The 26,279-nt window shown below is 40.8% G+C and overlaps 1 protein-coding gene across 3 annotated transcripts in view; it reads left to right on the top strand.

The window, feature by feature from the left end:
- The first annotated feature begins 7,978 nt into the window (after nucleotides 1-7,978).
- Nucleotides 7,979-26,279, top strand: part of RNF38 (ring finger protein 38) — a 111,880-nt gene continuing 93,579 nt past the window's right edge. The window contains exons 1-2 of one of the 3 annotated variants that reach the window (XM_054003133.1): nucleotides 8,418-8,504; nucleotides 22,101-22,185. In XM_054003133.1, coding sequence (XP_053859108.1) covers nucleotides 22,137-22,185 — 49 coding nt within the window. In that variant the 5' untranslated portion in view covers nucleotides 8,418-8,504; nucleotides 22,101-22,136. Of the gene's footprint in view, nucleotides 8,505-22,100; nucleotides 22,186-26,279 lie in introns of all 3 variants that reach the window. The other 2 variants (XM_054003130.1, XM_054003132.1) reach the window with 2 other exon arrangements.

The raw sequence follows: 26,279 nt of genomic DNA, 5'->3' as shown, positions 1-26,279 counted from the left end.
CTTGCTCTGGAGATTATTTTACAGAAGAAACAGGGCTGTCCACAGAGAGAACCATTAAGAAGTTGGGTAAGACACAGCACACTTAACCTATTGTACACTTCAGTGCTTAACTGTCTCCACATGTTGACTGAATGCACCTGAGAGGTCTTTTTGTCTCATCCATCTGAAAGTCATAGCAGACAATATATTCTGCCAGCCCACAGAACTATGTATATACTTCATGGTTGCATCTGTATAACCTTAGTCTTAAACAGCCAGTCTGTGGCCATGTGGAGGATTTCCCCTGATCAAACCAAAAGGTTTTTTTGTCATGAAGGAGAAATTCAAATGGAAATAGCTCACAATGGCAACTTGTGACAGAGGAATTACCTGGTGTAGTTCACAAGAAGATTTAACTACTGAACTGGTTTAACTGACTGGAAGCAGGAATGCCAAAACCAGATCAACCACCTTACAAAGGAGTGAAGATTCCCTTGCTGATGAGGAAAGAAATGCTCCAGTGTTATCTTGTAGGATCATGTAATTCAAATGGTCAGGGCTACTCTGGTTGACAGAGCTTATGCTGGGGAATTAACCCGATGCTTTGCTGAGGTGCTCCATGCACCTCATGGAGCATCATCTGGTGGGTGCAGGTGCAAGTGTACATACAGATTCAGCTCATGCTGCATCTTTGTAGACTCCTTGGAGAACCATCAGTGACAGAAGACTGTGTCCAAGGCACTTCCCATTGGATCTCTTCATACTTAAGTAAAAACACATGTTTAATTCACCCCAAGGAATACAATAAAATAGTCATTACCTGTGTATTCTTACACAATATAAAGTCATACTTGCCTAAACACAAGAAGGATAAATTATCAGCTTCTTTGCTCATATGTCAGCCAATACTTTACCACAAAGTCTTCTTTTAGTTCCTTCCTCTGTATTCCTTGAAAAATAGATTCTGGAATTGCCTGGAGTTTTCCTTCTGCATTCACAAGGAGGTTTGTTTCTTCATACACTCATTCTGGTTGGAAAATAGCTACACGTGGACATTCACATATGCTCATGCACACACATCAACATCCTCTCCCCCCATTATAGACATTCAACAAACACCAACAGTCTGAACCTAAATTAACCCACTAAAATGAATTTGCTTTGAGAACTCCACACTAATTCCAGAAGTTTGTAAATAACAAAGCCTTCAAAGACTAGTAGGCAAAGCAAGCAATGTCAATGTTTGCCACCTCATCCTAGATTTGCTTCATTGTATGCATGGATATTTACATGGAAATGCTAATTCATGTGTCGGGGTCTCACGGGAGAAAAGAAGGAAACTCAGTACAGGTTCTCCATTAACAGAGACAGATGTTCTCCTGCTCTGTTGGCAGAATCCTTTCTTTTCTCCAAAGTAATGCAGCATGTCAAAGCAAAAAAAAAAAAAAAAAAAAAAAAAAAAAAAAAAAAAAAAAAAAAAAAAAAATCACTGTGTAATCAGTGTCTCTATAGTTGTGTTCTCTGGTTTTGGTAGATGAATAAATAATTTGTCTACTTCTTGCTAAATATGCCTAAGAGTGAAATGCAGCCTCCAGAGGCACTGAGAGCCAGAGCCTGTCAATTCTGAATGTAGACATCTTGTAAATTCTTTTTGTGCCCTCAGACCCACACAGTCACTAATGATGGGTTCTGTCATTCAAACCTATTTTTTAAATTTCTGGTTTTATTTCTCCAGGAAGCTTCAGCCTGGGATAGGAGAAATTACTTTAGTGTGCATTTGATGGGAAACTACACACAAAGTCTGTGAAATATTAAACAAGGCAGACAATAAATTCTGTTACCTAAACAAAACCACCAGTACTAATATTCTGTAAATGCTCTAGCTCAAGGTGTATTACTCTAGCCTGTCCTCTTCTCACTCTGTAATTAAACTCCAGTCACTATGATTGATAACGCCTCTGTTCCGAATCAAATGGCTGTTTGTTCCTCCCTCCTTTCCTGTACCTTTTAATTCTTTAGGGAAGGTACAATGATATTTAAAGGCATTTTGTGGAAAAAAATAAAAATTGAAATTTGGCCATAGTTCAAGACTGCATACCAATTATTTCTTTAAACCAGGTTCTGAAGCTCTGTCAGTGAATAAGCAAATATAAACCTAGCTTTCAGAGTAGTACCTGCAGGTCTTCCATTGATTATACATACATTTCTTATACACTATGATGCAACATCTGAAAGGAGATAGTATTCTTACTGGCACGTAATCATTTAACAATTGATGTGTTAAATGTGATATATTTTTGACAAGGAGAGAAAAGCAATATGCAAATATACTAGCACAAGAATATAAAAGCTAATAAAACAGAACACAATATTACAATGATCACAGGATATAAGATGTAATATGCCAGATACGGATGGTGTGAATCCCATAAAAATATCACACCAATGATGTCCAGCAGTTTGTTCAATTTCTCTTGTGATTCAAAAAATTCCAGCAGGCATTATTGTTGATTGCAATAGTCACTTGTTTTTGTTACATAATAGCCTTTTCATATCTATTTTTTTCAGGTTTCCAGTTCTTCAGTTTGAGAGTATGTTGTGTTCCATATTGGTCCTAAGGGTACAGGCCAAGTTGAAGTTCAGAATTCTGCCAGCATTGATGCGAGCTTTTTGATATTTGGACCTCACTGTTCAAGTTACTGCAGAATTTACCAACTTTTGTGGGTTTACAATATAGAATACCAGACTTCTCAATGCAAGGGTTAGCATTGTCTGATACAGGAATCTTCCTATCTTTTGAGATGTTGTCTACACTGTCTCCAGTTATAACACCTCATCATCAATGTATTAATAAAGCTCCAGAGAATACTTAGTATACTTTCTAGATAGTTACTTTCTGTAGTATGCAAGTTGAATGACAGCTTTCACTTATTCATTTATCAGCTCCTAGTGGAGAAGAAAGAAGTCTTGGATTGTATCCAAGCCTCAGTAATGACTAGTTTCATTCTCACAGTTTCCCTTATTCCTTTCCCTTGAAAGTCCAGCAAAGTGACTCTGTGTTTTTTGAGTGATAGGTGTTGAATCCTCTCCTGATTTCCTGAATACCACACCAAGATATTTAAAGTATATTGCTGGTGTTGTTCAGTACATGCATCTTATTCATTAAGAATATTAACTATATCACTTTTCCTGGGAACAGCTGCAGTGAGTTGTTCAGGGACACTATTCAAGGCTCTGTAATCTATTGGCAGTCACCATGTGCCATGAGATTTTTTTACTGGCAGCTACACAGGGAGAATGAGACTTGGTAACAAATTCCCCACTGCTCTAGTTCTTTTATCAATTATGATAATATTAATATATCAGTTCTTCTATCAATATAAATTCAAAATAATATCAATTCAGTTATCTAATTCTTTCATGAATCCATAGGATGGATAGCATTAAAAGGTAACTTAAAATGTGGAATGTCAACTAGATTGCTATGGGATAAAGGAGCAGCTGTTTGCAACATACTGACAACCAGGGATGTATTTGCATAACGCAAACTGTGAGTCCAACGGTGTGGTGCACCTTTTTCCACTTTCCCCATGAGACCACCCATGACTGTCCCTTGAATACACACTAGCTAAAATCTGAGCAGAAGACGAGTGAACACAGTTTAGGAATCTAACTGCCTAAAAGTTAGCTTTTAAATCTGTAATAGCAGGTCTACTTTTCTTCAGTTTGATGTTCCATCCAGTCTGGCTACACTCTTCTACCATTACTCAGCAGCTATGACAATCATGCAACTTCACATTGTGTTTAAATATTAGCCACCATGTCTAATAATAATTTGAAAAAGCTGGTCCATATTTTTGCTACTATTTGTTCAGAAACAGAGAGATGCATAAATGGTGTTTTACAGTGTGGGATTAAGCTATATTATCTACTACAAACAATGTCATATTCTCCACTGTAACATGGAAGAACTTCACAACATCCGTCTTTCATGGGCATTTTAATATATCTGAAGACTAGAGTATAAAAAATTTAGAATGACTGAAGCTGTTTTATCTGGGTTTCTTGTGTAAAACCTATGCCATCACAGGGCAAAAATCTTGTCATCAACATAGAGCCTGACTAGCAGGGTTAATTCAGAGCAGCTACTGAAAGGTGAGAAAAATCCTGCCACTGATAAAATAAAATGCATGATGAAACCACCTATCCTTTTGCCTGCACAGTCCCTTCTGTATTGTATTTATCATACTCATTTTAACCATGTATTTTTTCCAAACAAATCAAAACTTATTGGAGAAGAGTCACTCTAAATCAAAGAAGGGTTAATATAGATTAGGTAGAAGGGGCTTAAGAAATGTGGGAAGAGAGTTTACCACTGAAAACTGAGCAAAAAATGTTGAGTGCCTCAGCCTTTTCTGTACTAGACCAGTTCTCCTGTCTTATTTATTGGGGGCTTATATTTTCCTTGATCTCCTTTTCTGACCACATACCTAGAGAAGTCCTTATTATTCTTATTATTTTGGTAAAGCTTCTTCTCTGGTTGGGCTATCACCTGGATTAAGACCTCAGTGTGCTCCAGGAGTCTCCTGGCCTGCCTACAGGAGACAGAAATTGCTGTGCTCCTTTCCCAGATGTCAGATGTCAGAGCAGTTGAAGCCCCCCATCAGGATCAGAGCCTGGAGTGTGAATCTTCCTGTAGCTGAAGTAAAAACACTTCATTAACATCCTCCCCTGGGTCTGGTGGCCTGTTGTAAACATCAACCATGAGGTTTCCCTTGTTGGCTTGACCCCAGTTTTTACCCATTTTACCTGTTCCTTGCTGGTTTTCCATGGCAGCTCTCTGCAGTTCATCCATTTTCCACCTAGAGGGTAACATCGTTCCCACTGCTGCCCACTCCTCCTTCCTTGCCTGTCCCTTCTGAACAGTTTATAGCCCCTGATACAGTGCTCCAGCCATGCAATTTATCCCTCCACATCTCAGTGACACTGATTAGACCACAGTGTTCCAGCTGCACCGTGGTTTCCAGCTGCAGCTGTGGGCATTGCTGCATGGGCACTTGACCTGTGCTACAGATTGTCTCACCTCTTCAAATGAATAGTCCCCAGTGTCTCTGAGGCATTTCTCAGATCAGTTATCATATCAAAGTCTAAAATCAGTTTTTTCAGTCTTGCCAGCCTTACTTGCAGTAATTTTTTTAATCATCAGGGACTTCAGCAGCACCAACAGAAACAAAACAGAGATCATGAAGGATTCATGGTAGAAATCATCCCATTGCGAAGTCTGGCATATGCAAAGTCTTAAACACCATTTCAGAGGCTATCAGCTTTTAAGAGATGCTCTGGGGACAGTTTAACTTTCTGAATTTTTAGTGAAACAATACATCTAATCCCAGTTTTCAACATTGTATCACAATAAGAACCCTGAAAATCACACCTGTAACTGATTCTTCCAGACCACTGGCAGAGGTATGGAAACCGACACTTCATTTTTTTACTGTTTTTTCAGGCAGCATTGCAAGTTTGTAAACTTTATACCAAGAATCACAACAAAGGAGAAAAAAAAAAGCTTTTTATAGCTTTTCCCTGGATCTACTTGATATAACTACCAAGGAGTGTGATTCTGGATGGCCAGCAGTATGTTTCTGTTCAGAAAAATGAGTTAACAGCTGTTTTAAACCTTAGACAAAACCTTGTATTTAAGTACCTGAAGACCTTAAGCAGATTTGAAGGCTTTGTGTACACTGCTAAAAGCTTGCCTGTTTTCCAAATGTGGCACTTACCCTAACTAATAGGGTATTAGACTAAAGGTATCTCTTATCATACTTGAGTAAAGTGACTCCAGGAAAAAAAAAATCTGTATCTAGCTTTTGCAATGATGTTTTCTTGAAAAGGCTTTATTTAAATTTAGAACTAACAGGAAAAAGGAACACCAAAGCTCCAGAAGAAAATGAAGTGCAGTGCACTGCAACTGTCAGGTTATGTCTGTAAGACTCCTGTCCCAAATTGCACAGAAACAGCTTTCCTGAACTTCCAGACAGCCTCTAGTCTGGAGTGTGTGTTAGACTAATAGCTGAAGTAACTTCATACTGCAGAAATATCTTTTCTTTGCTTATTTCTGGAAGATAATCTACATACAAAAAGATTAAAAAGATTGTGTTAGCTGAAGGACTGGTGCTATTTTCACACCTTTTCCTGTAGTGTATAATTAGTATTCAAAGTTGCCATTTTTGGAGGGCTCACAAAAAAAGAAGTCTGTGCCACAATGCACTTTTAAGCATTATCTTCAATATGGGTGTAGCTTTAAAGCGACTTCCCCCCAGGAAGTGAGTGAAAAATGAATCATTACAAAGCAATAGTGGCTCTGTTCATCACCTTCTGCCAGCTGTGAACTGCCAAGAGCTTCATGCAGGCTGCATGTGTATGCCAGAGAACAGCAATCTGAAAGAAGTGTAGACGCCTTGGAAAGGGGAAGTGTAAGGAAAGTACTTCAGACCCTTATGTTTCACAGAGTCAGGAGAAAGGAGCTGTTGAAGTTGTTTCCGACTTCAGGGCTGAAGACCTGAAGTACTCCATGAAGCTTTAACAAACAAATCAAGAAAGGTTTTGAATGATGTTAAAAAAGTGCTGGGACACAAGAATCACATCAATAGTCTGCTACAAACCCCAGAGTTGTTAATCCTGTGGGGAGTCATGGTCACCTGCTCCCACATTGGATGAAAATCTCAACCAAATGATATGAAGCGAGGGAAAAGACTGGCACAGTGGGGCAATGCTGGCAAATGCAGGATTTGTGGAAACATTTCCCACTCACAGCATGGCACAGAAGGCAGCACTGCTGTGATGTGCAAAATAACTCTCTGTCTGCACATTTAGATCTCAGAGAATTACTGCTGTTCCACTGAGGACAGCAAGTTCACCCCTCTGGCTAGTAAATTTTGCTGTGCATTTTCTTTGTTAATGCATGTGTCATTTTTCCCACTATTCCACTCTTCCTGAGAGCCAAACCCGCTGGGCTCACTCCACACATGCAGCTGTTTCTCCGCATCGCAGAGGCGCATTGCTGCACGCACAGAGACATTTCCCCACTTTCAGAGAAACTCTTAGCTGCGTCTTGGCTGCGTTCCTGGTGTCTTCTCATGCCAATGGATTTGCTAGAATCCTGTTCGTCTGACAAGGAAACCGGCGTCACCGTGACACTTTAAGGACATCCCTGTCCTTAACCTGTCCCTTAACCGACATCCTTGACTTTTTTTCATATAAACCGGCAGGCGCGGTTTGTCCCTGTGAGTGATCGGTATTCACCGCCCCCCGCTGACGCCAGGATGGGGCGGTCCCCGCTCCTTACACGTGCCTGTGGGGGCCGGCTCACCCGTCGATGGCAACCTTTGCCCCCCGTCCCCGGAGCGCCGTGTCGACGGGGGGGCGCAGAGCCGGACAGCGAGGGCGAAGGGCCGCGTCGGTGCCCTTGCCCGCGGAGACGGAACACGGGACAGGGCGAGGATGGTTCCGGGCTCTGCGCGCAAGGGTTGCTCGGGGAGGGCTGCAGCCCACCGGGGGTCCCGGTACAGACCCCGCTCCCGCTGTCCCGAGGGGACACCGCCGCAGTGCGGGGCGGCCGCGCCTGTGCGCGCCCCGCGGGTCGTCACGCCCTGCAGCAGCGCTGCTGTGGGCGGCGAGAGGCCTCGGGGAAGCGCCGGAATGCCGGCAGGCCGCTGGGGCTAGAAGCAGGGAGGGACGGAGAGAGGCAGGGAGGGAGGAAGCAGGCGGGGAGACTTCCTTCTCCTCCTCGGCGGCAGCAGTAAGCAGCTGCGCGGCTGGAGCAGCCGCCACGGCTGGGCACCGGCCCCCCCGCCCGGTGGTGGGCTGCGCCCCGGCCGGAGGCTCCCCACGCCGCCCATGCCACCCATGCGTCCCCGCTGGCGCTGACCGCTTCGCCGTTCCCGCGGTGGGGCTGCTCTTGGGGCGGCGGCTGCCGCGGCGCCGGCAAGAGCGGGCAACGATGCCGGCGGCCGCCCGCTCGGCAGCCCCCGGGGCGCAGCCCGACGCCGGCTTTCATGCCCCTGCCCGCCAGCGGGACCGCGGCGTCGCTCCCCACGACGAGGAAAGCGCCGGCGACCCGCACCTCCGTCAAGCCGGCGAGGCGGGCCGGAGCGGCAGATGGGTGGCTTCTTCCGCCGCCCCCTTCCTGCCTGCCTTCTCCTCCTCCCCTCCGCCGCCCCCCGCCTCCTCCGTTGCCTCCTCCCCCGCTGGTGGGGCCACCGTCGCCGCCTCCACCTCCCCCTCGGCTGCCTCCCTTCTCACGGCACTCCCCCAGACCCGCGCCCGTGTCCGCTCCTGCTCCGGCTTCCCGGGACTCGCCATGAGCGGCGGTTCCGGTCGCTTACCGCCGCCCGCCGCCCTCTGCCCGCCGCCGCCCCTCCACGGGCCGAGCTTGCCGGAGGCGGGAGCGCGGAGCCAGGGCCGGGGCAGCCCCGCCGGGCACAGCGCACCTTGCGGCGCCCCGGGCTCCAGAGCCCCGCCACCAGGTGAGCGGGAGAAGGGCCCCGGAGGACTGGGAGCGGGTCCGGGTGTCCCGCCCCCGGCTGGTAGCGCCGCCGGCCCGTAGGGCCGCGGAGTTGTCCTCTGCAGCGCCCGCGGTCCGTCCCGGGTGGGGGCCACAGGCGGGACGGGGCGTGAGGGAGGGCAAACTCCCGCTGTTCTGAGCACGGCGGGGCGAATCGCAGCGGTGGCTGGGGGCAGGCCATGTGCCGCCCGGCCGGCAGCGGAGTGCTCAGGGCCGCCTTTGAGCCGGTGCCCGGCGCGGCGATGGCTCTTTCCCCGACGGTCGGTCGGGATGCAGCGGTGCGAAGCGCGGGCAGCTGGCGCTCGGGCGGGCGCCTCCGGCTGTCGCGCTGCTGCCGCCGGCGCTCCCCAACCCAGCGCCCCTGCCTGCCGGCGCAGCCGCAGGGGTTGCGCTGTGCGGGGCACTGTGTGCGCTCGCCCTCTCGCCTGCGTCTTATCACACTTTGATGTGCCCGGGGCAGCGTCGAGGCCTCGGCCGCCCTGCCTCCTTTACGCAGCGGCCGCCGGCCTTCTGCAGCCTGCCAGCCGAGCCCCGCTCCTGGAAGGATTTTTGTGTGTGTGAGAGAGAGGGAGGGGGCGATGTGTCCGTATCCGTGCCCGGAGCCAGGCTCCGCCCCTCGCAGCGGGCTGCCGGTAACTGCGGGAATTCACGGAGAACAGTGACCGGTCACATCGAGTTCTTTCTTGGTGCTCCAAAATACTGATTGCAAGTCAGACTTTTGGCCCGTTGAGTGTCTTTGGGGCTCTCATCGTTAGTTCCATAGACTTGTTTTTGGATTTCCTCTTAGAAACCGCTCCACAGCGGGGTCCCACCGGGGAGCTGGTTTTGAACATGTGGTTCGTTCATCCTGAAACTTCGATGATTTCAGGATTGTGGTCCTAACAGATGGGTTGATGTGCTTGTTTATAGTCAAACACAAGAGCCGCTTCCAAGGCTGTGCTGGAGTTTCCCACATGCTTATATTTAAACGACTATTTGTGTGGTTTTGGGATCAGGGCCTTAGATGTTTTCTTGAGCTGTTCTTTGTGAATGGCAGCCAGAATTAAGTTGTTTATGTGTGTATGAAGTTACTAATTAGGAAGTGGTATGGGAGAAGGTCAGAAAACAAGACGTTGTTCTTTGGGCCTGGAGGGTGAAGAAATGAGGTGTCTAATTAAGTCTTTTCTTAGAATGTATTTTTAGTAGTGCTTATGTCTTGGGCACTTGGGTGTTTATAATGATAAAAATCTTGCTCTAAAATGAAGTAGGTTTTATAGATAAGCTCCTCTTGAAATTTGTGATTGACAACATAGTAAAGGATTACAATGCAGAAAGTTGAGGGAGAACTTGAATTTTTACCTTTGCATTGTATTATATTGTTCAAAAGCAGCTATGTCCTGAGACCACACAGTACATGGGACAGATTAGTCTCTCCCAGGCCTCCCAAATAAAATATATTAGGAGAAAAACATCTCGTTGCAACAACATCTTACAGTATACATTATTTGGAATTAGAGGTTTTGTCTGATGAAACTATTTCAACTTTTTGTTTTAAAAGTCCATGGATATTCCTGGTGTAGATGATAACCTTATCTTAAAGCCTGATCTCAAAACCTCTCTTAATCTTCTTAAGCTCTTAGCAATCCTATGCTGCTGTTGGGAGGTAAAGCTTTGGTATTTTCCATGATTTGGAAAGTCACGGTGGAGAAAACGATAAACTTTACCATATAACATATTCATCACAGGCCTAGTATACAAAGACCTTAATATTGGATTAAGGAATACTGGACCTTTTATTCTCCAGAGAGGGGCTTTTTGGGGTTTGTTCTGAAGTTTTGGTATTCACTGGTACAATTCCTGTGTTTAAAAACCCTTGAAAGTCCTGTGTTTAATGGCAATTGCAATAGCCAAAACGAGCTCTTGCAGACACCCACATTGAAAGGTTAAGTTTTACAGTGTACTTAAGTCACAGTAGCAGGTAAATGCTTGTTAGTAATAATTGTCTAAAAAATACATCATACATTTTCAGATAGTATGATATGTGATTCATCTTCTAATTTTGAAATAGTGTCATAATTTACAGACAAATCCAGGAGATTTCTAGACTGGGCATGAGGAGTGTTTGTTTCTTTGCTTGCTTTTCTCCAAAGGGAAAGACTCTTCATGGAGGTCTACCTTTTTCAGTCAATTACTTGTCACCAGAGGGAAAAACGATGAACTAAACTCAGGCATCAGGGCCGAACTTTGATTGTTTTGCTGAGCATCCTCTTAGTTGTACTCTTGATCCTAATATATTAACTTTTGATAAAAACCTATATTGTGATCTAATCTTGAAACGTTGAGAGGCAGTGAAATTGCTGTACTTTACATGCAAGATTAGGAGAATGTTTGCTATGTCGTTTCTCCCAGCAGAAGAATGTTCAGTGATGGCTGGGTCTCTTTTGGTGTTGTTTCTTTTGTGTTTTTTTTCCAGTATGTGTCAACAAAATGGAACTTCTCCATTCATGGCTGTCAAATGTGAAAGGATTCTGGACTAGAAATGCTGATGATTCTTTACTTCATTTAGAAGATTGATCCTGATCTTAAAAGGCATTTCACTCTCCATACAGTATTTTGCCTCCACTGGGGTATCTGTATCTCCTTGGTGGAAAAGAGTCACTCACCTAGAGGAAAGGTTGTCAGCTACAAAAAGTGTGTCTCTAGTGGAAATTCCTAGTTTTTTTGTTTGTTTGTTTGTTTGTTTGTTTGGGTTTTGCCTTTTGTTAATTTGTTTTTTTTGTTTTTTTAGGTCTGTATCGACATTCTCATTTCTGGAAAGATGGCTTTTGAAAGTTGTGCTGTATTTAACACATGGTGTTATCCATAACTGGTGAAAACAGCTTTTCTCTTAAACATCTTTGTTACTCATATCAGCTCTTTGGATGTAATCAGATGAACTTTGCTAAATCTACTTAATATTGCTTTTTCTCTTTCTGTAGCTAAGTGTTTAGTTAGTTTAGTTGTTTTTTAAGGTGCACATGAGGTTAAGTCCTATATTAAGAGGAGTAACGAAAGGTGCTTATTTTGGCAGATAACTGCATTTGCTAAGTCTTTGAGTATGGAGAAGCTGAAATTTCAATTGAAAGGATTAGTGCCAGTTTTCAAGCCTAGCTGATTGTAAAAATGTGCGGAGTTGGACTTCTTGTGAAGATTATATGAGGTGTCAGTTAAGTGCAGTAGAAAGCTGAATTATTAGTGATTCTGCTTAATTCTGTATATGCTTGTGCTTTTAGCAGTTGTGCATAGTTATATCATCTCTGTGTGGTATTTGTGGTTTTGTTCTCGAACAGGAGAGCAGTTAATGTGGCTTTACAGTGAAAGTCATATTTAATTCTGGCATGCCTGGTGGTAGACACTAGTTTTTTTATTTATGACATGGTGATGCCTTCACAGCTTTATAACCATATGAAATAAAGTGAGATGGAAAGATAGCTTCTTGGTAGGAACAAGTGAAGCATGTTCAGTATGTGGAGATTTCTCAAGAGTTGCAATTGATTTTGATAGATTAAAGAAAAAATAAACAAACAAACAAAAAAAAACCCCACTGAAACCAGAAACAATCATTAGAGCCTCTCCATTTTAATTTGGTCAAAGTGTGATGCAAAGAAATGGCTTGACGGTACTTCTTGGTTAGAATTAGCACAATATTATAAATCTGTTACTTTGCATGTTTGAACATATTCTGTTTTGAACACGAGATTGCAATTACCTTTAGCATATCAGAATTATTTATTATAATGTTGGTATGTTAGTTTTGCTACTTTTGAATTATAGGAAGGAAGATAGGAGGCTATGTTTTTACATAAATTTGTTGTGCTTTGAATAGAATATAGTAATTACAGATTTAATGTTAACAGACATTTATAAATATCTGTTAATAACAAAATAAATGTTTGTTTCAGGAAGTTAGTTATAAGAGATATGAGTTTCATATTTATTGGATTTATTTGGAAAATAAATGCAAATGTACTTCCTTAACAATTATTTTCAGATAAGGTGCATTTATTTTAAGCCATGCTCTGTGCCTATCACTTTTATATTTTTATTCCTCTTTTAACTTGTAGTATTTATAGGAACTGGAAATTATGATTTTATGGCCTGAAGTTGTTCTTTGGAAGTGTGCCTTTTAGGTGCCAGTATCAAAACAGCTGAAGTGGATGCTAGCAAGTGTTAATATATTGCAATCCCTTGCCCCCAACATTAAGTATTTAAGGATAGTGTGAGACTGAAACAAATTTTTTTAAAAGAAAATATAGAATATAAAATTAATATACAGTTCTTTTGATTGTAGTTCACAGAGTATGAACAACTTAATCCTTGTCTAATCTGGCATATTTTAGATGTAAGTATGCAAAAGCATGGAAATTAAAAATTCAGAATATTCTCTAAAGTACAAATTTCAGTTTAATAATAGCAAGAAGACCAGAGATATGTCTTTAATTTCGAAATGCATGCTCTGCTTTGTAACATCTGCTTATGAAATAATCTAAATTATCCTTTTGGTCTAAATCATCAAAATACTGAGCTTGAGAAATATATTTGCCTTGTCACAGAAAGGTCAAAATGAGAAACTGCTGTAAAGAATATTAATAAGCATGATTGAGAACATTGTAAATTCTCAGAAAAGCTGTGTTCAATTTAAAAATAATGATGGGGTTTGGAGTTTTTTTCTCTGCCTTTTAATGTTTAGTTTTGCTGCTTATACAGCCCTTTTTTCACCCATGAATTATCTTGGCTAAATGAAATCCACATGCAGACAGGATATTTTTAACCACTTTTTTTTCTTTTTTTTTTTTTTTTCCCTGAGAAAGATAGGCTTTAAATCTTTTTCAACTGATAGCTTTGCAGCTTTTTTGTTAGTTCTTGCACCCTAGGTATTTTAAATGATCTCGTATAGCATCTGCTTCATATTAGAAGTTCAAATGGAGATCTAAACATAAGGTGTCATCTAAACATAAGGGTGTCACTGTAAATGTAATGCAAAATGTGGATGGGTTAACAGGAAGGTATGGTAACAGAATAAGAGAGAATGTTACGAATTTTTCAGTGCCCTGGTTTTGGCTGGAATAGAGTTAATTTTCTTCCCTTGGGCATCCGTCTCTGTGTGGTGACTGATGGTATTGTGTATCACTTGTTTCTCTTAGGTTTTATTCCTGGGTCACCCTTCCCCCCACCCCCTCATCTCCCTATTGATTATAATTATAATACTATATCATTAATGTTGTTTTAGTATTTTACTTTTATTTCAATTACTAAACCGTTCTTATCTCAGGATACGAGTTTTACCTTTCCTGATTTTTGCTTACATCCCAGTGGCAAAGGGGGAGAGTGATGGAGGGCTGCTGCTGGTACCTGTTCAGGGTTAAATCATGGCACACTGAGAGCTCCCTTTACATGAATATTTCAGTAAGATAGTGCTGCTTTTCCACACCTTTGTTTTACTGGATTTTGTTTGTTTTGTTATGTTATACCTTTTTTAGTGCCTTTTTTTTTTTCTTAAATCCACATTGCATTCTTCTATGCTTGTTCTAAACCTTTTTTTTTTCTTGTTTGTGTATGTGAAGTACAGTAAATGCTTGGTTGTTAGCATTCTGTGCATAAAGAAAAGATCCTCCATTCTTGATAGGAAAAATAGTCCTGTTCTTGTGTTTTGATGACTTAAAATAAAGCTTCCTTCAGGAAGTTGCTTGATGCGTAATGTAGGGCAAAGAATGCATACTTCACTTAAGGAAAGATGCAGGAAGTTTTTTAAATAGTATGTCATAGGTATTTTCACAACTATTTTAAGCAAGCATGATATACAGTGTTTTCTGAGCTTCTGAAATGCACACACATGCTCCAAATGTTCATTCTAAAAACACTCTTCTTTAGATTTTCTCAATGGAGAGCCTGGCATCCCAGCTCTAAGCTCCTGAGTTGCTGTTCCCATTATCCCTGGCACTGTGTTTAGGTTGAGTCTCTGCATCATCCCTCTCATGCAAGCCCTTTGTCACCACGATGTATGAAAAAGTAACATCTGTTATCAGTCTCAGGGTGGGAAAGTGTGTCAAGATGTTTCTCTAATGTCTTTTGTAATGACTGGGGTTCTGCATCCAGACAAATAATCTGTGTTGCTTGCTGCATTGTCTGGCAGCTGGTGTGGTTTTCTTGACCATGGGCTGTTATAATAACCACCCTAATAACCACCCTTCATTGTAGTATTTCAAAACTCACATCTCTAAGCATTTGGGTCTGGTCACCAGCTTCTAGGACAGTCCCAAATGGGAAATTAAAATATTAAAGGAAACATAATCTAGCATTTAAATTACAAAAACCAAATTAAACCAAACCCCCCGCAAACAACAACAAGAAGAAAATTCCAGCAAAATAACCACCTGAAAAACTTAATTAAGTGTTTAACTGAATTTCTGTTCTTCTGTGTAAGGCACATGACTGTAGCACAAGCATATGCAGCCAGTATCAGTAAAGAATATTGCTTAAACTGTTAGAGGGTGTTTATGATTGTTTCTGATATCCTTTAAGAATAGTGGAATTGCATTTCTTCCGTAATATTACCAATCTCTATTTCCAAAAAAAAGTTATTTGTGCTTGTGCACATTTTTCTGGAAGGAAGGTACAAGGAAGGTAGTGATGTTATACATTTTCTGCCAGCCTGTGGAGGAGTAAAGGATGAATTCTGTGAATCTTATTAAAATACTTCATAATCTGCATGCCTGGAAAATTCCCTCTTAGGAATACTCCCCTTAAATAGTCTAAAAATTACTAAAAGCCATGCTCTGTGTTTGTTTGCATGACTTCTAGTTGTGTAAGAGCCCAAGGAATGGCTATTAAACCATGAAGTATGGCTAGAAACATTAGCTGTTTGTATAGAACAGTTGGATCTGTCAGAGAATACTTGGAACAGCTCCTGTGCCATGCCGTGTGATTGAACCTGCACCATGGAATAGCAACATACAGTTTGGAAACTATTGCTGCCTATTTTTTCAGCACAGCTGAAAGTTTTCTCCTCTTTATCTTTTGCTGCATGGTACCTAAAGTATATTCAGGTTCCAGAGTGAAAATACTGGAGATTTAGGTTTACTCTCTGCTTGGGTTCTTGCTTGGTAAAGTTTTGACTTTTAGGCACATGGATACTTTTGCTTTCATTAAGAGCCTGTGCAAATGTCTGTGGGATTTGGATTGTGGTGGATTTTTTTCCTCCATACCTACAAGTCAACAGTCTAAAATGATTTTTTGAATTTCCATAAAAAATGTGTTTATCTGCTTTTTTAGTGTGTGCAGGCTTTCTGTATATATCTTTTCCATGGCATCACTTTTTTCCTATTTGTAAGTTGAAGTGGCCCAAAGCCAAACAGAGTAAGCAGTAGTTTTTGGAAAGAATTATCATGCAGATTTAGTCGTAGGATATTGAGCCTTTTGGCACAGAAACCCTGTGAGTCTATAATCGTTGTGGCTTGTGTGTGTTTTTGAGCAAGGTTACATAAAGTGTTTATGATACGATCTGAAAATCGCTTTTACAGCTTGTTTTGGAGGTTGGGTACAGGTTAGATTTCTGAGCTGTTTCAGAAATGCATTTTGATTTTTGGAGGCTTGGAGGTGAAAGCTTTTAGCCACCAGTGTGGCAAGTGTGTCCTGGTTTTATTATTGAAGACAACATGTCTTCAAACTTAAGAAATACGTGATTATGCTTGTAAAAATGAGCAAAGTGAGGTACATACTGCAGGGATGTATTTCAAGAAAGCGAGAGTCAAGATGCAGTTGGTGTTTGTCACAAGGGCCTGTTGAGTGGACTGAAAAAGTGAATGAGATAGAAAAGTACTCTTTTCTTTATTAAAACTTAATTTCATTTTTATAACACTGTCAATCTCCTGTGCCCAAAAGGTATTGATTCTGCAATGAGATACCAAAAAATATTACTAATGAAGAATTTGGACACAGAGGAAAAATAACTTAAAGGATTTGTTGCATTTTGGTGGCTTTTTATTTGATGAAGCATTCTGAACGTGAAGGATTAGGGAAAAGCTATGAAAGTGGTAAATATGGTAAAAACTATTCAGTAGTGACTAGGATTTTATCACCTTACAAACCTGGAAAACACCCAAATATGGAACAACATGCCTATCTGGTGGAATCCTCAGCTGTTTCACTGATTACATTATATGGTGATCCTCAGCTGTCTCACTGATTACATTATATGGTGAGGACCAGTCGGTATGTTGGGGTGCAGGTGTGCTATTCTGAGGGACCTTGACAGCCTGGAGAACTGGGGACCTTATGACGTTCAACAAAGGCTGAGGCTTGTACTAGGGCAGAAGAATTGTGTGCCATGAGGGGCTTGAATGGGTGGGTAGCAGCTCCTGATCTAGTGGAGTGAGCGAGCTTAAGGACAGCAAGCTGATGTAACGGCTGGAGCATGGGACTTGTGGAGAGAGGTAGAGGACACTAGGATTGCAAAGCATGGTTGAATAGATGGCCCAGGGGAGATCCCGACTAAGAGATCCCAATGGCCTGTGTTCTCCTCTTCTGGTAGATGAAGAAAAGATACTGCCAGACTTTTGCAGGCTGGTAAGGCAAGTCACTGGGAATAGGGCTCAGGTGGAAATACCTAAATATGTGGCAGATATTTTTAGGAAGAATCTTTTTTCACTCTGAAGCAGAGAACTGCGGACATTATGGACTTTAGAACTTTGGAGAGATTCAGAACTTTGACAGACAAGGCACTGCTCTAAATTAGCCTGGTCTGAGCAGGGGGATTGAATTATCAGATATCCAGCAGTCTCTTGCAGCCTGAAAAACTTTATGTTACTGTGTAGTGAGCATGTCACCTTTATCTTGGGGATGTCTGCTTCAGGCATTGCAAATAGAGAAGGAACAGCAATTTGGGACTGGTTTAGTTGCACATGGTCAGAAGTGATGGTGAGAACTCAGTTTGCTTCGGCACGCAAATGTCACCTCAGTTTTGGAGACTGCTTTTTTTTAACCTTGATTTTTTTCATATGCTTCCTCCCCACACACCCAAAAGTACCTTTTATTATGGGTATTTAATGTATAAATGCTTTTGGGTAAAACATCAATAGCTCTTTGTGTTTAAAGCAGAGTTACACTTCTGCGCCTCATCCTTTCTTCCTAACATACTTGCTGGTTTATGTACAAACTGTCTGTTCTCATCTGACAGACAAAAGTATATGCTTCAGTTTTTATTTTTCAGTCCTAGAAGTATAGGGGATGTTGGGTTCTGTCTTTCCTGTCTTTCTGTCTTTCCTTGGTACGCTTTCAGAAAGTGCCAGATAAATTAATTGAGAGATGTGTTCAGCAATGAAATGGATTTTTTTCCAAGCTTGGAGAGTATGTAAAAAACATAAAAATATATTCACTGATGTTTTCTTATCCTTTTTTGTTAGTCTTTACCAAACCAGTGTTTGTAATACGATGACTCTACTAGTCTATACATTTTCTATAGTATTTTTAAGGGAGAATGGTACAGACAAGAATTCAGTCAATAATATAAAATATGAACACAGCAAAAAGTAGGAAAAGAGTGAAAAACTGTGGTAAATGACCTCCTCAGGTAATTTACCATGTAAAAGTGAAATTGGCATTCTTATGTAAAGCTGTCATACTTGTTCACTTAATCCTGTTCCTCTGTAAATAGCTTCAAACTTGAGGGAGGCTTTTTAGTGTTTAAAAAAAAAAAAAAAACTTCTAGTAAATCACTGGTTAAGTACCAGATAAATTAGTCTGCTCTCTCAAGCAAACAGCTTGAAGGAATCTGATGCTGTTTTGTCTGACTTAGTGATCTGTGGACACAGGTAGTTAGACAGTATTTTGCTTCCAAACAGCTGCAGTGTATGGTCTCTCTGACAAGGACACAGGAAATAAAGGAGGATCTTGAGAGCTTGGGAAACCAAAGGAATTGCAGGGAATGGGAATTGTAAGGGTTTGGAGGCAAACTTTTTTACTGCAGGAGAAAACATAAAACTACATAACAAAATTCCACAAATGCAGATTTTCATTATTCTGATGTTCATGTAACAACTGATTTCTTTTGAGGATTGCTCTTAAAACATCTGGGCCATAAAAGAGAATTTTCAAAGCAAGTGAATTGTCCATATTGTTATAGACTTATTTACTGTGAATTAACTGAAGCATCATCTGTATCTCTTGTTTATGGGCTGTGTGGAGGCTGTGTGGCAGGGTGGGTAGTGAAGCAAAACAAGGATGCCAGAGTGTTCTGGAGTTACTGAGTCTTCAGCTAGGTTGGGGTAAAAGTGGTTTTAAAGCATTTTAAAACAAAGAGTAGTGTCATTTGTTTCATTTATTATTCTGTAGCATTACATTTCTGCATTATGTCAAGTTTTCGTTTCCTATCAGGTATTGTTTGAATGCTGCATTTTCTGTTCGTGACTGATGTCACAGAGAGGTAACTGTTTCTAGTAACTTAGTTCTTCTGCACTTTTGTGTTTCTCCATTTTCTGCTGGTTTAGCCCCTTGGGGTTTTTTGGTCTCAAGCAGTAGTAAGAAAGGTAAAGAAGTCATCTAATAGTTTGGATTAAAAAGCAAGACATAAGAGATCATTCTACCACTGGACAACGCTGTAAGAGAGCTTTGTTTTCAAGGCACCATGTCTAGTTTTGACCTTTTCTGTCTCTATGGATTTTCAAAATAGGGTTGATTGTCCAGAAAAGAGATATCTGAATGATTGCCACCTGGAATGGTTTTAATTTTGATCTTCTAAAGATCTTAAATTTACACAATTTGAAGAAGAAATGTTGTCTAAGATTTATTGTATCTCTTTAAGAGGAAGGTCTAGCATAACCATGAAAGATCTTATGATCTCTGTAGAGAGCAGTAGGTGAGAATACTTTAATACCGGTTAGCATAAGTATGACTGTTGTTGAATATTTGCATACTGACATGCTTTGATATTTATTATGCAGTATCTTTGGAGTTACTGCTTAGGGATTACCTGCGCTAGAAAGTTATGCTGTGGTAACTCAAATCAGTATATGTAAAAGGGCAAGGATGGTTTTTGGAGACATAAAAGTGACTTTGAAATGCTCATTCTGGGAGAGTTTGTCCTATTTGAGAAACAGGGTAACTCATCAATATGACCATTTTGGTCTGATAACCCCATTTTTCTTGGATTGTAGACACAGTGCATCTGAAGAATTGTGGTTTACAAATACACTTTTGTGTTCTTTTATGTAGACCACCAGCTTCTAGATGTCTGAAATTTCAAGTTACTAACAGCTGTGTGTGGTACTGAAAATAAATTTTCAGCCATGCTGGGGCCTATGTGGTGCCTTTTTGGAGTGTGGGGGTCAGCTGCTTCTTCCTTGCAGTCAGTCCATGTGATGAATTTAAGAGGTGATTTCCTATAGAACATGTGTGTTTTATGGCTTTGCCTTGATTTGCCTAGCCATTGCTGTCTTGGTTTGCTGCTCCTTGTGTTTAAAAATTTTGTGCTCTCCTCAGCTCATTTGAGGAGTCATGCTGGAACCTCCTGCATTGTTCTTAAGGCTCTCCAGGCATTTTCCTTGCTTTTACTACCTCCCAGGCCGATTAAGCTTGTCCTTTTCAAGGCTATTGCTGGAGGAAAAAATTTCAAATTTCAGTAAAAAAGTGCCCCCTTTGGTGGGCTGAATTGCACCTCATCCAGATTATTACGTTCAGCATTCTTGTGACCACTAAAGCTTTTTATGTTATCACTGGAGCAGTGACATCAAAAGGGGAGAGCTATCACAAAGTCTTAAGAGAGGGGAGACCAGGACATGTGGTTACTGTTCTCGAGGACTGCCTGGAGTGCTCAATGGCAAATACAGCTTGCAGGCTGAGGGTGAAGAACTGTGTCCTGGGAGACACGTTTCTGGGACATGAAAGTGATTCAGCACTGGTAAACAAAATGCTGTCTTGCTTCAACTGCTTGGATTCCTTGGATTTTGTATGAACTGGGCTTAGAACTTTTGTATTTATGGTGTTACCAAGAAACACTTTTGCACATGAAGCAAGCTGCTGTTGTTACGAATGTGTTACTTACGAAAGAAGGGGAAGTGGACTTTGGTTGTTGTGTATAAAAAAAGAAATGTGGCAGTCTGATCTCTGGTTAAGTCTGAACTTGCAGAGTTTTGCTCTGGCTGTAGCATGTTTTCTTTTGGAAAAATTTGGGCAGTGAGAGCGTAAATTCTAAATTTACTCACCTAAGCACTGCAGATGTTCCTTTCCAGAAAGCATTGTGAAAGAGAGCAGATCCAGGCAGGTTTTGAGGAGCAGATTTGCTCTATTGCTTTCAGAAGTGTAGAAATAATTCTCACAATCAACCACAAATAGTCATGCTTCAACTTTGCAGATCAAATATTGTTCATGTCTGATCTACTGGTCTGTGTTGATTTCACTCTTCATGTCTATGTTTAACAAGTCATGTGCTATTGTACTCAGAAATCTGTATTTGTAAAGAGAAGGGCAAGAGAAATTCTTCCAGAACTCCAGTGGCTAATCTTTATTACCATAGAGAGGCTATTAGAAATCTTTGGTTTGCTTTGAAGATAACACAGAAGCTGTTGAAATTGAAAAGGTGCTGAAACAAAAAAAAAATTATATATCTCAAGTGACAAGGTTGTTATTCATTGTATGTAATTTACATATACATTTCTGTTGACTATTCTTTATTTTTCCACTGGCTATTACTTTTATTAACATACTAGTGATCTTAAAGAAGCCTTTTGACATGCATACTTTGAGTTTGTTTGCTTCTAGAGACAAACAGCACATGCATGTGGAAATGCTCACAGACAGACACACAAACTTAAATACCTCATATATATATATATATATATATATAAATAGTCATTTGTATCTCTTAAAAGTATCTCTTAAAATCTTAAAATCTCTGTATCTCTTAAAAGTATCTGCCACATGGCAGTGGCCACTGTCCTCTACTTCTAATTGCCTCAGTGCATTATGTAAGTTATAAAAAAAAGGTTTGCTGAAACTGGCTTTATGGTTTCATAGAATTATGTGTGTTGAATGCATTGTAAACTTACAAGGTGGGTTTTTTTTTGTGAGATTTGTCTATAGTATGCAGTCGTATAGCTAATTATTTGCTGTTGGGACTGGATGACCCAGCTACTTTGAAACCTCTTCTGGTTCTATACGCTACTTACTGAGATCTTGTCTTCTGCTGAAATATGCCTAAAAGAAAACTGGGCTATATATGTGTCTTTAATTGGTGTATATACTTTTTGTGTAAATGTGGGAGCCCTGTGTTCTTGCCTGGAGGGAGGTATGCCTTCATTAAGAGCAACAGTGGTAATTTGTTCAGTTGTATAAAAATACTGGTGATAACAATCTCCACCAAAAGATGTTAGTCTCTTAAAATGACCTAGATATAACTGCAGTAACTTGTCCTCTTTCTCAAAGTTTTCATGTCAAAGGGTTATTTTGGCTGCTAAGCTGCTAGACAAACAACTGAAAACTGCTGAGCTATGTGGATATGTCACAGGTATTGGCTGACGTGCATCTGTGTTGCTGCTTTTGCTTTCAGATGTTACCATGAGTATCAGTTGGAGCACAAGGAGCTATGGTAGTAGGAGTGTTTGGGAGAGCTGGGTCTTGTTTACTTGAGAAAGGTAAGAGTGTGATGGGGTTGTGGGAATTCCTGATGGAATAGAGTGAGAATGGGTGATAACTAGCCAGGCGAGATCACCCAGCAATGAGATGCTTTACCTTACTAAGTCAAAGAGAATATCACAAGCTGAGAATTGGCAACTACAAAGAAGGAAATACTAAATCCACATTACCTCTGTACATGTTACTGAATTAGGAGACATGAAGCAAATTCCAGAGTATAGTTCATTCATGCAGAACATATAAGACAATATGGAAACTAAAGTAAAATTCAGTGGAGAAAGGAGGTTATGTTATGATGAGATAACTTTGACTGAACACAAATTGCCCACCAAAGCCACTCTAATCACTCACCTTCCTCATCCTGGATGGTGAAGAAAAAGTATGACAGAAGGTTCAGCAAGTATGGTCATGGCAAACCAGACTTGGTATTAATTAATTAATACCAAATTAATTTAATTAACTGCCAGTGAAAAGCTGGAGAAGGATAATGAGAAATAAAAACAAACCTTAAAACATGTTTCACCCGCTCCTCTCTTATTCCCAGCTTCAGCTCCAGATTTCTCTTCTCTTCTGTCTGAGTGGCTCAGGAAAATGGGGGATGGGGGCTGTGGTCAGTTTATCACCCTTGTCTCTGCTGCTCCTGCCTCCTCATGTTCTTTCCCTGCTGCAGGATGAGGTCCCTCCCAACTTTCCTAGCATGAATCCTTCCCATAGGCTGCAGTTCGTCATGAACTGCCCTAGTATGTCTTCCAACATGGTTACAGCCTCCTTCAGGCACCTGCTCAGGTGTGGACTCTGTGGGCTGCAGGTGATCTCTGCTGCACTATGGACCTCAGTAGGCTGCCGGGAGAGAGCTTGCCTCATCACAGTCTTCAGCACAGGCTGCAAAATGTCTCCTACAGTGCCTGGAGCAGAATTTTCACTGACCTTGAGGTCTACTTTGCTGCTTTTGTGCAGTTTTCCCCTTCTTAAATATGTTCTCTTAGAGATGCAGTCACTGTCACCGATGGGCTTGGCCTTGGCCAGTGGTGGTTCTATTTTGGAGTTGGCTGCATTGGCTTTTGTACATAGAGGAAGCTTCTGACATCATCTGACAGAGGTTATCCCTGTAGCCAGCCACCAAAACTTTGCCACTCAAGATGGTCTGAAAAAAATCAATAATTATCAGCATAAGTAACCAGTGCAGACAAACATTGCCTGTATGTAAATGTTATCTGACCTTTGGTTACAGAAAGATTTTGATGTCATGATTTTGTCACAGCTCCAAGACAGTTGCTTGAAGAAGGAAACACAGCTTCTTTCCATAGGGTGTCCTGGAGCAAGATGAGTTGTATGATGACCTGGGTGAAAAAGCTAATGCAGGGAAGTAGAATGAATTCAGTAGAATGAATGTTGTATTTTCTGGTTTGTGATTGCTTATGACTTAAACAGTTTGTTGTCTAGAAAAGTTCTACAGCTGAAAAGGGTTATGTAGTTGACCCTAAAGGCAGGGTTTTCTGGGTTTCACATCCTATACCTTGCATTAAAAATTGAAAATCGACTGCCTTGCAGCCATTATATTGAAAAAAGAAGTATAAATATAGAGAAGGAGCTAGATAAAGGCTATGAATCCTACTAGATTACTCACTTGTCAGAAATAAAGATGCTCTTTGTACTTGTAAGTTTGCCGTTGGGGAGAGGTCTGGAATTATTAAAAAAGTAAAATAATTAAATTCCAATTGAAATGCTAAACCACAGCTTTTTGATGTAGATAGAGATTTGTGTATCATGTCTTTTGCTTAGCTTTTTTGGGATTTCAGATTTTCAACTTAACCTTGGAGGCTTTCAGAAAATTGTGGGGGCTTTGTGATGGTGTTTATGTGTGAGATTTTTTTTCTTTGTTTGTTTTGATTTTGTTTGGGTTTTTTTGTGTGTCTGTGTGTTGGTTCTCCCCCGTCCTCTCCCATCAGAGAGAAAGCAACTGCAGAACTAACAAGCTGCAGAAATAATCCAGCTATATAAATGGAATGGAAACAGTAGTGTTCAGACTAATCTGTAATTTTCAGTAAAATCTACTTATGACTGACCTGCTGCTTTGCAATTTGATTGAAATTTTGGCACTTTTTCTGTTGTCTTTGTAAATCTGGTACCTAGATTTTTGAGCATGTTTTTGCAACAATCTTTTAGGTGGATTATATCTATCTAATACCCATTTTCTGGTAAAATGTCAGTGGCTGTGATGTTCAGAGTAAACTTCAGAAAGCAGTCAACATCCATCACAAGAATGGAGGGAGCTTCGATAACATATTTTCAGCAAGGTTGTTGACAGGATTAGAGATTAATAAACTTTACTCAGCAGTGAAACTATGTTTCTGGAAGAGTCCATGGGTTTATGAATAAGGAGATAAGGGGAATAACTTCTGTCCTAGTGCTTGTAAGGAAGTGCTCCTTTCCGAGTAGCACTTGGTTTGCATACCAAGGAAAAACTGGTATTTGAAAGCATCAGCTGGTGTTGCTGTAGCTGACCCATCTTGTATTTTGTACTGTGGTGAAAATGTGCCCATTTCTAGCCTTTCCAAAGTGATCAAAGACATCTGTATTGTTTGAAGAAAATTTTCTGATTTGTGTTTGAATGGATCAGTTTTTCACTGGAAAGAGGGGGTGTAGGGCCTTTTCAGGAACTCCTAGGTAGATTGTCCCTCTGTGAAGCTTTCACCGTGATGATGTGCAGTCTCTTTAAAGAACGCCATCTGAATCCATTGCTAGAAGTTCAGTGTTCCTTTTTATTGAGTATGATACTGTGGACCTTTGGGACAAAACAAAGGAATAAGCTGAAATCAAGACTTGTGCAAGAGCTGGTTTGGTTTGTGGTAGTTTTTTGAGTGTTAGGTTGGCATTGGGTGCTTAAGGGAGATAAGGACATCTTTGGTCTTTTCAGAGTGCATAAAGCATTTGGCTGGTGCATTAATGTTTTCTCTACTTCATGTCACAAAGCTCTGAATCAGGCATCTACCTTTTTATTAGCTATGTTTTTGGAATACCCCAAAAACTGTTTCTAGGGTAATAGCTTCATGTATTCTTAAGCTGCAGCTAGGAATAGCAGAAGTAGCTGCACATTATCACCATACTCCTAAAATGAATGAATGTACTGCTGCAATTTAACACTAGCAGTAGGTGTTAACTGAGGTAAACCACTTGTCCAGGTTCACTGGGTGTTCTTACAGATACATACCTACAGTACATAGGAAATCTAGAAGTGTTTCCCTCATTGGTAGTGCTGCTCTAACATGGGATCAAGAAAAGAAAGCAAAGAGATTACAACCGTTTTTTTTTTCTGCCTGTGTAATAACTTCCAGGTGGCATTTGTTTCCTCCTTTTGTCATCCATTGTACTTATTGCAATCCATCTTGATACTCTTTCAAAGGGTACTAGGATATACACAGTGAACACAAATGAGTGGTTTGTAAAAGTAAATAAATAGTGATAGCATTGATTTTTTTATTTTTGTCACTTAAAAAAAATTAGCGTGTGGAAATAGTGAAAGAGATAGCATCAGTGATGATATACTTGGGAACTTGGGAGGAAGTGAAAAGGAGAGTAAACTTGTTTTTTCAGGAAGAAAAGTATTTTTTCTGTTGAATACAGTTCTACAGTAGTGTAAAGTGAATGAAAAATTTCACACACACAAAGGCCTCAATGTGCAGATATTTTTTTGAACTTTACCTTCATTTATGTGATTCAGATTGTTCATTAATCAAAGAAAATAGCTTATGCACTCTAAGTGCAATTTTGAGTAATCCTCACAAATCAGGGGACTGAAGCTAGAGACCTCTCACTTCAAGGTACTGATCCTTCCTGCCTGACCCCAAATAATATTGCAAAGTATAAGCTTGCAGGCTGGTAAATGCCAGCCTCAACTGCTGAATGTAATTTTTACCTGACTCTGCTGCACGGTGTGCTCATGTAGCCCCAGTGCTTTCCCCCTTTACAGTAATTGTACAGGGTTGGTGCTTTTTGTCTGTTACTTGATATGCACAAGCAAATACGATGTAAACCATGCACAAGGCATATAATGAATATTAGACAGCTTTTCTTTCATATCAAATGAAAAGCA

This window comes from Vidua macroura, chromosome Z, assembly GCF_024509145.1.
Source record: "Vidua macroura isolate BioBank_ID:100142 chromosome Z, ASM2450914v1, whole genome shotgun sequence".
Taxonomy (NCBI): Eukaryota; Metazoa; Chordata; class Aves; order Passeriformes; family Viduidae; genus Vidua; species Vidua macroura.
Note: the sequence above shows the minus strand (reverse complement) of the source record. Positions and strands in the feature narration are given on the sequence as shown.